The 13,801-nt window shown below is 39.5% G+C and overlaps 1 protein-coding gene across 1 annotated transcript in view; it reads left to right on the top strand.

Annotated features, from left to right (window-relative positions):
- Positions 1-12,455, top strand: part of LOC136591767 (multidrug and toxin extrusion protein 1-like) — a 51,986-nt gene extending 39,531 nt beyond the window's left edge. The window contains exons 15-18 of the mRNA XM_066588553.1: positions 7,564-7,658; positions 9,139-9,184; positions 10,762-10,770; positions 12,250-12,455. Of these exons, the coding sequence (XP_066444650.1) occupies positions 7,564-7,658; positions 9,139-9,184; positions 10,762-10,770; positions 12,250-12,455 (356 nt within the window). The remainder of the gene's footprint in view (positions 1-7,563; positions 7,659-9,138; positions 9,185-10,761; positions 10,771-12,249) is intronic.
- The last annotated feature ends 1,346 nt before the right edge of the window (positions 12,456-13,801 follow it).

The raw sequence follows: 13,801 nt of genomic DNA, 5'->3' as shown, positions 1-13,801 counted from the left end.
ATCTTGTCTTAAAACAGGCAAAAATTTGAAAAACATTTTTTTAATCTCATAAAAATTTCTGCTGTATGCTGTAGAGAAAACCATTCCCTTACTAATATTTCCTTTTTTGCTTATACATTTATCCTTAAGTAGCTCTTCCCTGCTGACTGTTTCTATTTTAGTACATGCCTCATTCAATAATGGCTGTTTGTAACCTCTCTGATACAGCCTATTTTTGATGTCCATTTTTGCTGCATTAAATGAGACATCATCAGAGCAAGATCTTTTTGCTCGTATGAGTTCCCCTACGGGAATAGCTTTGATAGTGTGTCTAGGATGACCACTATTTGCATGTAGTATGGTGTTACCCGCTGTTGTTTTTCTGTATAATTTGGTCTCTATTCCTTTAATACAATCACCTCTCAGGGTTAAATCCAGAAATGGTACTTCCACATCACTATGCGTTACAGTGAACTGTAAATTGACAGAATTATTATTGATATAATTTTCAAACTGACTGATTTGTTCGTGCACCCCATTTCGTTCCAGGCCCTTATTCCAGATAATTATTATATCGTCAATGTATCTCGCATACCACACCATGCGATCAACAAAGGGATTATTATGACTGAAAATAAAGGAATCTTCCCACCAACTCATAAAGAGATTGGCTATAACCGGAGAAAATTTAGATCCCATCGGGGCTCCAGAAATTTGCAAGAAAAATTGTTGATCAAAAGAGAAAAAATTATGCGTTAACAAAAATTCCGTAGATAGCAAAATAAATTCCTTCAACTCATTACTGTAATTACTAAAATTCTGTAGATGAAAACGTACTGCTTCTATGGCCGCATGGTGTGGTATGCAAGAATACAGATCCTTGACATCACATAAGATCCAACACAAGTCATCATTCCACTTCATATTTTGCAACTTTTGTATTACATGCTTACTGTCTCTCAAAAAACCCGGGGTTCTATATACCAACGGTTGCAGGGATCGGTCCACCCACGAGCTCAAATGCTCACAGGGTGAGCCGATCCCTGCAACTATCGGTCGCAATGGAGGCGGGAATATTCCCTTATGGATTTTAGGAAGGCCATGGAATAAAGCCATGACTGGATTAGGGGGAGACAAATATGAAATGGCTTTATCATCCAATATGCCAAACTCTTTTCCCATATGCAACAACTTGTCAAGTTCCTTTGAACAACCCTGTAGTGGATTAGTATCAATTTTTTTATATATATCAGTATTATTTAATATGTTTTTAACAAGGCTTGCATAGAGGTCAGAGTCCAGCAAAACTATATTACCACCCTTATCAGATTTACGTATCACTAAATTTTTATTCTCCATAAATTCCTTCAAACCGATTCTTTCTCTAAAAGTGAGATTATCTTTCTTCTTTTTTCTATGTGCGTTGGTTTCTTTGATTTTAAAAAGTTCTTTTTCTATGGCCAGTTGAAAATCATCCATGTGTTTTGTTCTAGCACTCAAGGGGTAAAAGCCTGGATTGGGGACATGGAAACTGATCTTATTCACATTTTTTATGTCATCCAAACCGCTTGCACCTTCTTTTTCCAGCTCTGTTAAATCCTTGGTTGCCAAAATTTCTTTAAAGGTACAGTCTTCAAATTCATTTATATATTGATAGTTAGAAGAGATATCCTGTGAGTTCATATTTGTGCTCCAGACCTTATTGGAGAAGTGTCTCTTAACAGTCAAAGATCTAATAAACAAAAAATTGTTTCAGAACAACAAATATGTCTTTTGAACAAAGGTTTAAGTTTTTCTCCCGAAAATGACTTTTCTTTATTTGACACATTATTGGATGTAAACAGGTTTATTAGATCTTTGACTGTTAAGAGACACTTCTCCAATAAGGTCTGGAGCACAAATATGAACTCACAGGATATCTCTTCTAACTATCAATATATAAATGAATTTGAAGACTGTACCTTTAAAGAAATTTTGGCAACCAAGGATTTAACAGAGCTGGAAAAAGAAGGTGCAAGCGGTTTGGATGACATAAAAAATGTGAATAAGATCAGTTTCCATGTCCCCAATCCAGGCTTTTACCCCTTGAGTGCTAGAACAAAACACATGGATGATTTTCAACTGGCCATAGAAAAAGAACTTTTTAAAATCAAAGAAACCAACGCACATAGAAAAAAGAAGAAAGATAATCTCACTTTTAGAGAAAGAATCGGTTTGAAGGAATTTATGGAGAATAAAAATTTAGTGATACGTAAATCTGATAAGGGTGGTAATATAGTTTTGCTGGACTCTGACCTCTATGCAAGCCTTGTTAAAAACATATTAAATAATACTGATATATATAAAAAAATTGATACTAATCCACTACAGGGTTGTTCAAAGGAACTTGACAAGTTGTTGCATATGGGAAAAGAGTTTGGCATATTGGATGATAAAGCCATTTCATATTTGTCTCCCCCTAATCCAGTCATGGCTTTATTCCATGGCCTTCCTAAAATCCATAAGGGAATATTCCCGCCTCCATTGCGACCGATAGTTGCAGGGATCGGCTCACCCTGTGAGCATTTGAGCTCGTGGGTGGACCGATCCCTGCAACCGTTGGTATATAGAACCCCGGGTTTTTTGAGAGACAGTAAGCATGTAATACAAAAGTTGCAAAATATGAAGTGGAATGATGACTTGTGTTGGATCTTATGTGATGTCAAGGATCTGTATTCTTGCATACCACACCATGCGGCCATAGAAGCAGTACGTTTTCATCTACAGAATTTTAGTAATTACAGTAATGAGTTGAAGGAATTTATTTTGCTATCTACGGAATTTTTGTTAACGCATAATTTTTTCTCTTTTGATCAACAATTTTTCTTGCAAATTTCTGGAGCCCCGATGGGATCTAAATTTTCTCCGGTTATAGCCAATCTCTTTATGAGTTGGTGGGAAGATTCCTTTATTTTCAGTCATAATAATCCCTTTGTTGATCGCATGGTGTGGTATGCGAGATACATTGACGATATAATAATTATCTGGAATAAGGGCCTGGAACGAAATGGGGTGCACGAACAAATCAGTCAGTTTGAAAATTATATCAATAATAATTCTGTCAATTTACAGTTCACTGTAACGCATAGTGATGTGGAAGTACCATTTCTGGATTTAACCCTGAGAGGTGATTGTATTAAAGGAATAGAGACCAAATTATACAGAAAAACAACAGCGGGTAACACCATACTACATGCAAATAGTGGTCATCCTAGACACACTATCAAAGCTATTCCCGTAGGGGAACTCATACGAGCAAAAAGATCTTGCTCTGATGATGTCTCATTTAATGCAGCAAAAATGGACATCATAAATAGGCTGTATCAGAGAGGTTACAAACAGCCATTATTGAATGAGGCATGTACTAAAATAGAAACAGTCAGCAGGGAAGAGCTACTTAAGGATAAATGTATAAGCAAAAAAGGAAATATTAGTAAGGGAATGGTTTTCTCTACAGCATACAGCAGAAATTTTTATGAGATTAAAAAAATGTTTTTCAAATTTTTGCCTGTTTTAAGACAAGATGATATTGTTGATGAGATATTGAATGAGGGAATCAAGTGTGTTGCAAAAAGAAGCAAAAATTTGGGAGATCTGATAGCACCTAGCACTTTTTCCTCCAGTCAGGGAAAACCGCAATGGATGAAATTTCAAGGTTTTTTCCGCTGCGGCAATTCTAGATGTACCGTATGCCATTTAACTGATAGGAGAAAAACTTTTTCTGACAGCGAAAACAATAAAGAGTATAAAATATGCAATTATATTAACTGCAACACTATTAATGTAGTATATATGATTCAATGCAGAGAGTGTAATTTGAATTATATAGGTTGCACTACACGAAAGCTGAAGACCCGAATCAATGAACACATCCGTGACATCAAAAAGGATAATGTGAACAGTTCAGGTGCGGTTAAACACTTTTGTGATAAGCATAAAGGTAGTTTAAATACTTTCTCATTCTTTGGAATTGAAAAGGTCGTAAATAAAAAGAAAGGAACAATCAACCCGGATAAAGTGTTTAAAAGAGAAGCGTTCTGGATATTAAATTTAAATACAAGATTCCCCAAAGGAATGAATTATAAAACGGACCTTCTATACATTTATTAAGTATAATAATTATTATTTATCAAGTAACACATATTTATCCCAGCATGATGCTATTATGCTGGAAGTGTATGGTGTAGCGTTATTGATTACTATATATCGCTGGTAGTAACATTCCATACTAGTAATTTGTGTCTTGATTTGATGTTGCTGTCAGAAAGGTTATTTTCCTTTTGTTTCTATAACAATGATGTATTGATTTCATACTTTACTCTTTTCAGCGGAGCGCTCAGTATATGAATATGCTATTCTTATGTACCATATAATGTGTCATGCATATATAAAATGATCAGGGCAGGTTCCTGCAGGAGGAACTAGCTCTGGTAATTGAAGTAACAGATTGCCATGGGTTAATTGCACATGTGTTTTTAATTCACTTATTTTCACTAAACCTTTATAAGGTTTACATAATGTATTTGTTAGTCAGAGGTGAACAAGGTTTCATAACCGAAACGCGTTCTCTGTATCATTCAAGCACCACAAGAAAATAAAAAGCAAGTTTTTCCACAAAAAGCTGTACTCCTGCAATTGGCGGTTTTGAAACCCCTAACTAGGAAGCACTGGCTGAAGACTGCAAACATGTGCTGGAGCTACAGAGGAGAAGTGTGGTGGAGCAGACAGCACCTGTTAGGTAATGTATTGGGTTTTTTTTTAATGCAGATAAGTCTTATATTTCAAGTCCCCCAAAATCCCACAAAATTATTTTCTCGCAGCAATATCGCACAGAACACAGCTGTGATTTTCTTGGGAAAAATGTCGCTGCTACCCACGATGAAAAAAAAAGTTTAATTGCACGAAAACGCAAGTTTGTGCTATGCAATGCGATAAGCAAGGAGCCTCAATAGGGAAACATGGGCTACAAAAAAAAGGAAATTGCGACTGTATAGAGCATGCTGCGATTTTGCTACAAAACATCGCCTGTGTGGAAGAACCCATAGGAAAGCATGGGCTCTACATACATGCGATTTGTAGTGCTGTCGCATTGCGCGAAAATCGCCCGTGTGAAAGTGGCCTTAAATTATGTTTTTTGCTGAAAAGAATCTTTTTAGAGTACTGTCTCCCTTGCTTCTAATATGCTATTTGTTGCCTGTTGTGAAGTGATGTTATCTTTTTTTGTCTGCCTTCCCATCTGCGTTGGAACCTCTGATTGGAAGTTCAGTTGCAGATCCGGCACAGAACACCAGAAGATATAGTGCTGCATGCAGTGCTTTTTCTTCCGGTAAAATGCAGGGCAGCTAAGCGGAAGCCGAACGCTCCCAATTATACTCAATGGCATCCGTTGCTGTTTGGTACCCTTAATAAGGTGGACACGTTTGGCCAGGGGATTCCGCTTTTCTTGGAAGCGAAAGTGAAAAATAATCATTCAGTCTAAACCAGGGGCGTAACTAAAGGCTCAGAGGCCCAGGTTTAAAAGATCAGCCCCCCCCCCCCCCCACACACACACCTGTACCCATACCTAAAGCCCCATTTACACACAAAGATGATCACTCAAAATTCGTTCAAAAGATAGGATGATTGACAGTTTGAGCGATCATTTTTGCATGTAAATGAGCCTCCCTGAGTTGTAGGGAGAGAACAGCAGGTAGTCTGTTATCTGCATACAGCCCCTTTGTTCTGCTGTGGCACTGCAGCTGAATACAATGTTATCAGCACTCCCCTGGAGAATCACAGCCTGTGGTCCCTGCTATCAGCTTTCCGGCCAAATGATTGATTTTAAACTCAACTAAAAATCATTCTTTGGACGAAAAGCAAATGATGGTAGCATTTACACGTAACCATTATCGCTCAAAAGCCATCGTTTGAGCGAATTTTGAGCAATAATAGTGGCGTGTAAATGGGGCTTTAGGCTGTGTTCATGTTTTTGGTTGCATTTTTGAATGCAACCAACAATTTAAAAAACACATCATAAAACAGCATGGGGTATTCCAAAACCATATGTAGATTTGAAAAACTGCATAGACAATAAAAAATTGCATGTAGTCTTTAATGAATTTTTTGATTGTGTGTAAAGTGTGCAATGATATACAGGAGACACCCAGGTTATACCAGCATGGTCCATATCACTATATGCAGGGAGATGCATAATTTATACTAGCTGTACATGTAAAATTATATGCTAGAGGCTACAGGCGGTACAACAGGGTACTAGAGCCTTCATGCCTGCCCGTATCACATCTTACATCCCATCTAGAGGCAGTACAAGGTACTCGAGCCTCCTTGCCCACTCATATCATATCTTGCATCAAAGCTAGAGACAGAATAGGGTACTAGAGCCTCCATGCTCATCTGTATTTCATCTTGTATCCAAGCTAGAGGTGGTACAACAGGGTACTAGAGCCTCCATGTCCGACCATATCACATCTTATATCCAAGCTAGAGGTGGTACAACAAGGTACTAGAGCCTCCATGCCCACCCGTATCACATCTTGTATCCAAGCTAGAGTTGGTACAACAGGGTACTAGAGCCTCCACGCTCGTCCGTATCACATCTTGTATCCAAGCTAGAGGCGGTACAACAGGGTACAAGAGCCTCCATGCCCCCCAGATCACATCTTGTATCCAAGCTAGAGGCGGTACAACAGGGAACTAGAGCCTCCATGCCGGCCAGTATCACATCTTGTATCCAAGCTAGAGGTGGTACAACAGGGTACTAGAGCCTCCGTGTCTGCCCGTATCACATCTTGTATCCAAGCTAGAGGCCGTACAACAGGGTACTAGAGCGTCCATGCCCGCCCATATCACATCTTGTATCCAAGCTAGAGGCAGTACAGCAGGGTACTAGAGCCTCCATACCCAACCGTATCACATCTTATATCCAAGCTAGAGGCGGTACAACAGGTACTAGAGCCTCCATACCCAACCGTATCACATCTTATATCCAAGCTAGAGGCGGTACAGCAGGGTAGTAGAGCGTCCCTTCAAATTCTCCTTTTGCTCCAATATTGTAATCACCTACTTATATCAATGTTACAATCACACAGAGAAAGTTTCATCTGATTCTGACAGCTTCTTCAAGAGAAAGGATTTTTTTACAATGAGCTGTCTCGTTTTTTGTTCTGAACTAAACCCCAATTTTGATGACCTCTCTGGGTATTGTAGTCCGCCTATTTCATTTATTAATTTGGTGGCCTAGCTTTGAACATGCTCAAGCTGAGTCACAATCCACATCTCTGGTGCAGAATTTTGTAACTATGGGGCCTGAGAGTGTCCTAACGGAAACAGAATGTCCCTCCCACTGTGGCCAACAAGCTAATGAAAAAACTCATAAAAACATAATCTAAGATGAACATTTTGCATAATTACACGTCTATTGAAAGGATGGAGGGTGTTTGTTAATCACTGAGAACTGCTTCCTTAAACTGACCACAATGTTACATCTCTAAAAACATGCTAATGGACATGTATAGTTGGTAGCTAACCATGTTATTTCACATTAAGGTCTTTGGTATGGAATGATCCTTTGTGGTGTGTTTCTGTCTGCATTTTTTACCATCTACCTCTTCAGAGTGAACTGGAAAGATATTGCAAATGAAGTAAGTGTCCATTACTATAAAAAAAAAGTGCTTCACAGAAACAACCTAAAACTAAATTTTATTAAGGTAATGTAAAATAAGGGCTAGAAAACACCGACAAACATAAATAAATCAAATACCCTAATAAATTGACCATGGATCCAGGTATAGAGGGAACAAGTTTGAGCCTAATTCCGAACAAAATGATTGGAGTATAGAGTGGATCAGTGTCCCCCTCGGAGCTTGATCAATTATAGGATTATCCCCAAATGTAGAGCAAAAACCATTGCACCTGCTCAATAAGCTGGAGATGCCTCTAAATGGCAGGGTGGAGGCCCGCAGGAATAAAGGCCTATTTAGACACAATAATTATCGCTCAAAATTCACTTAAAAGCCGTCTTTTGCGTGATAATCGTTGCATCTAAACGCGCGGCCATCGTGCACTGTTCGTGCACTATTCGTTCATCGGTGATTTCTAGCAAGCTAGGAATAACCGATGACTGTTATCAGCGCTGCATGCTGAATTTCTCAGCAGGTGGTGCTGATATTCTTTCAGCTGGTATCCCGCTGGTAGTTCTTAGCTGGACACCAGCTGAAAGCTCCGAGAACAATTCAGCTGTTTGCATATACAAAACAGCTGCATTGTTGTCAGAGCTATCGCGGCGGTATACTGCTCCGCCTGCATAACTGTTAAGTAGCTAATTTGTTACTTAAAGTTATGCAAAGATGATCGCTTAAAATTTTGAGCAATCATCATTTCGTGTAAATAGGCCTTAAGAGGTGAGATGCCCAGTCAGAGCAGTTCAGGCTACAACTAATAAACACTGCTGGTAATACCGAGCTGATAGAAGGATCGGCTCTAAAAAGACATCTACTTCCTACAGTAAGAAATAAATGTAAGATACAGTGCGTAACCTAAATCATAGCCCAAAAATAATATTAGGTAAGTGGTTTGATGAATGGATACACCATACCTAATAAATATGAAAAGCTTTTTTGTTATTATTTTGACCCCTCTTCTGCCTCAGTGACTTTTTTTAAAATAAAAAAGTGAGTTTATAACCCTTCCATCGCACAACAGGACAGATTTACTAATACTGTCTAATAATTAATTAGACAAATTGTAATGAAAGGAGACAGCCCTAGGGTATGCCTGTCAAAACAAACAATTACCAAGAAAATTGCCAGAGGCAAGAGAATAGACTAATGGTTATACCCTCCCACACAAAATAGTAAACAGTATACTTTATTAACAGATATGCGCTCAAAAAAGGACAAATACACTTTAAAATAAAGGAGTAGGTGGCTGAACTAGATCTAGATCCTGTACGGTTAACATCCTTATGATCTTTTTATAGTATTTCTTTCATGAAATAATAAGTTAGTATGACATATAATTTGCCATGAAATCATATACATCAATTAGTTATGTAATATGCAGTTCTTATGAAGAAAACATATTTCGTATAGTTTTCTGATGATATATTATGGTATATTTCAGGCTCAAGAGCGAGCAGGAATGACCAGCAAAGAGGCTGTTGATTCAGGTACTTATCGAATTAACTCAAAGTATCAATGGCAAATGACTGATTTTATTCTAAATTCTCCTATGGCCCCATGCACGTGACCATGTGGGGAAAAAATGATTCATATGGTAACCATGTAGATCAGTGTGGGAAGCCATATATTGGGCCAAGCATGTTCCAAATAAAAAAAAAATACTTGAGTATACTGCCATATGATAATTTAGTAGTTTGTGTGCCCTGATTGAAATACAGTACACTATATGGCCAATAATATGTGGACAACTCTATTGAGTTCAGGTGTATCAGCCACAGCCATTACAAACAGGTACACTGGAAGCTGTAGGGCTGACCATAGCTTTTCTTCCACTTGAGGTGGAATTGAAATGGTATCTTTCAACCATTAAAAAATTCTGACAACAAAAGTTTTATTTGTCATTCATAATAATATTGTTTTCTTGCTGTGATTGTAAAAAAATGACAATAGATATATGTAAAAATGTTCAATAGATATATGTATGTGCATGCACACACATACTATAAGCATGTACATACATCATATACATGCACAATGACTACTTACCTACAACATATCTCCTAATATTTGAACAGAGAGACAACTCTAATAACATGCATAGTGCTGCGGCACAATTTTCCGTTAGGTCATGCCCCTTCCACACTAAGACACACTTGGTGTCCCATTGCACTAACAGTGCCCTACAGTGACCCCCCCTCACAGTAATAGTGGTCCCTCAGTGACTCCTTTCACATTAATAGTATACTTCTAAATAATAGTCAGATACCAGTTCTACAATGTGATAGTGATTACAGTGTATTTATCTCCAGTGATTAAATGTGGCGTCTCCTCTGATTGGCATAATCCGTTTTACTTCTCTAGCTAGTCTCAGATCTCTATCCGGGCCCAGACTGTCTGCTTGAGGGTGGCATAAAGGCCCAACGTCCTGTAGTGGGACCTGTTCTCACAGCCCAGCAACAGCTTATTGCTTTGGTTGGTTAACAACACCAGAGCCCACATGGGAAAACAATTTTAATCGGTATGCGTATGTTGTCAGTTGGGAGTTGGATATTGGGAGCAGAAGAGGGCAGACTCAAAGACAAAAGCAGGAAAGGGATATAGTGTGGTGAGACAGCGAGTGTGTCATCAGAAGAGATAGAGGGAGGAAGAACAGAAAGTAGTGGAGTTTTCTCCTCCATCCTGAGTAAGGAAATCAGAGCCAGTCAGAAAGAGAGGTCATCATAATAGTGAGTGTTACCTAACAGTGGAATATAATCTATCCTGCATGAGCCCCTCCAGTCTGTTACCAACAGCCCCGGACAAAGTAAGGGGGAAAATCTTTACTGTATCCAAATAACCTTCACCCTGCAAGAAGAAAGAAATCTGACACTGTCAATGTGGATACAAATGTAACTGTTGTTGTTATTATTGTTCCCAAGTCCACGAGAGTGAACTGCCTCTATGACCTGACATTACATAATAAACTACATGCCTTCAGTTTACTGGCATCCTATGGTAATGAAATAACGAGACCAGTCCAATAAGTATGGTTTTCTTCATATAAAGGCATTGGCGTCACATACAGATATCAGCAGTCAGTACCTAAACTATGCAGAGACTCTTACCAACCGCCTGCTGTGCGAGTCGCCATATCTGTCAGAGTAGCTGCCACTGTGACAAAGTGTAAACTGACACCACTTACCTGAGTTACCTCTGGGTTGCTTCAGATGACACAAGCTTACACTGGTCACTACCCTGTTTCCCTGAAAATAAGACATACCCTAAAAATAAGACATAACAGGATTTTCCTGAATTTTTGAGGATGCAAAATGATTTTTCAGGCTTTTTGAGGATGCTTGAAATAGAAGCCCTACTCCAAAATTAAGCCCTGCTAACAGTTAATTAAAAAAGTCAATTTAAATAGTGTCCAGGTAGCTATACATGTAAAAAAGTTAAACCTTTTTGAACAAAAATTAATATAAGACACTGTCTTATTTTCCGGGAAACACGGTAGTACAACCACTCATTGGCTACTACTGATACATAAAGCACCTCTTTCATGGTCATGGCTTCTACTCAGTTTAGGGATAAAAGGCAGTCATGAAACAAGCAAGCATGGAGTTCTGCCACAAAGAGGTAAACCATGCTAACTCACATGCTAGTACGTGATGCCACATTATCCAGAATGTCGCTGTTCCTATTAGCGTTGAGGATGGACTTCACTATAACCAATGGCCCTAGTCATTCTAATCAGAAATACCCCCACTCTATAACAGAACCCCCTCCAAACTTCACTGTTGGGATGAGGCAGTCATGTAGAAACCGCTTTCCAAGCAACCACCACACCCAAATGCAGCAATCCAATCGGAAGATGGCATATTGCGATTCAACTGTTCAAGGCATTGCTTCCCCTCATTTGAAGTCCAAGAACAACACTCCAGGGTCCATTACAGCCGCCTCTGTGCATTCATGCTGTGATGTTGGGCTTGTGTGCAGTCGCTCATCCATGGTTACCCTTCACATGCAGTTCCCTACGGATGGTTCTGGTGCTAATGTGTGTGGGACTTCCAATAGTCTATGAGACCACCTGAGCGAGTGTTTTGGCAAATGATTTGCATGATGCCTTCCAGCTGGTACAAGGCTTCGTTGTCCACTTTCTATCAGTTTAGAGGGCTCCCCGAATGTTACTGCACCGCAGACACCAGATATATTCTATATCCGAATAACATTGCCAACAGTGGGCTTTGGATGGTACAAAAGCGCTGCGATGTCCCGTACTGATTGGTTGCTCAGGTGACATCATACTTACATACTCCATTGGAAGTCTGTCAACTCTACACCTTGTGGTATTCTGATGGTTCCTGGGATATGCCTGTGTGATGCTCTCCTTTATACGTAATGCTTGCACATGTGATTTGCATATCCCTTTTCACCTGACAGCACAGGATTGGTGGGTGTCCCAATACTTTGGTCCACATATAGTAGTGTATGCCCCTGTTTCTTTTTTCCTGAATGTTATATTGTGTCATGATCCAGTATGTGTACTTACTGAAAGTTTAATTTGTGTTTGTAGTGACAAATAATGAACCACACTTTAAATTATCAGAGCTTTCTGCTCAGAAGACTGGAATACCTCAGCTGCCCTTGCAAGAAGAAACAGGGGCTACCAAGAAGCTTTTACCAATGAAAGAAGTAATAGTCCTTCGTGGACTTGCTCTAGCACTGGCCATTGCTGTGCTCCTAACTGGAGTTCTGGTTAAAGTATGGACATCTTACTAAAGAAAGTCTCACAATGACTCAGAAAGACAACAAATAGAATCTGCTACAACAGTTGCTAAGTATTATGATTTTATGAAGACTGACATTTTGTACAAAATAGCTTTGTATAAAAGTTGTTAATTGGAAAAGGCAGGTATTTCAAAGCTTGTGTTATTACCATAAATACACTAGCCTGCTATGGCTAGGACTATATGGATAAAATGATATGAAACCACACTTCATAGGCTCACCCTATTGCAATATATAGCAGCATCCTAACTTTGTTTCATGCAGTTCTATCTATGAGTTAATATTTTACAAACTTGTCTATTACAACTAGGTCCATCTATCTACAAATGTTCTTCATACACTCATTGACAAAAAAAAATCCATTCCCTAAAAGGAGTTATCGGAATGGAATAAAACTTTCTATGTGTGATTGTAAAGTTGATATGAGAGTAAATTATTACAATTTCAGAGCAAAAGGATAATTTATTGTGAAAAAGTGAACATTTGAAGAGAGGCTCTAGTACCCTGTTGTAGGGCCTCTATCTTGGATACAAGATGTGATACGGGCGGGCATGGAGGCTCTAGTACCCTCTTGGGCCGCCTCTAGTTTGGATGTAAGATGTAATACAGGTGAACATGGAGGCTCTAGCACCTGTTGTACCGCCTCTAGCTTGGATACAAGATGTGATACTGGCAGGCATGGAGGCTCTAGTACCCTGTTGTACTGCCTTTAGCTTGGATACAAGATGTGATACTGGCAGGCATGGAGGCTCTAGTACCCTGTTGTACCGCCTCTAACTTGGATACAAGATGTGGCGTCCTGCTGGAAAATTTGTCTTGACCAGTGACCGACTGTTGTATGTGATGGCCCCTCAGACCATCACACCAGCTGTGGGGGCAGTGTGCCGCTCCACAGCAAAGGCAGGATTGAGGCACTCATTCCTAGGTCTCCAGACACGAACACAGCCGTTGTCAGTTCTCAAGTGAAACCTGGATTAATCGCTGAAGACAACCTGGTTCCACTCACTAGCAGTCTAGTTTCATCATTCACAATACCACTGCAAATGGAAGTGGGTAGGTGTCAAAGGCAGTAAACTTAATAGTTGCCGTGAGACCAAATGTCTTTCAGCCAAGTGCCTCAAAATGTTTCTGACAGACTCAGGGGTGTAACGATGGGGGTCACCTGTCTCTGGATGGTGGACAACGAAACAGTTGGAGCTGCTTGTGTTTGTCAGATGATTAGATGATTCTCTTTACTGGTGGCATGTCAAAAGCATCCTGAGCCCAGTAGCTTTGTGTGCATGCATCCACTGGTCCCAACACCTCCTAACAGTCTAGTCAGAACGGCCCAGGTGGCA

Source organism: Eleutherodactylus coqui, chromosome 1 (genome assembly GCF_035609145.1).
Source record: "Eleutherodactylus coqui strain aEleCoq1 chromosome 1, aEleCoq1.hap1, whole genome shotgun sequence".
Taxonomy (NCBI): domain Eukaryota; kingdom Metazoa; phylum Chordata; class Amphibia; order Anura; family Eleutherodactylidae; genus Eleutherodactylus; species Eleutherodactylus coqui.
This window is presented reverse-complemented; position numbering and strand designations above follow the sequence as displayed.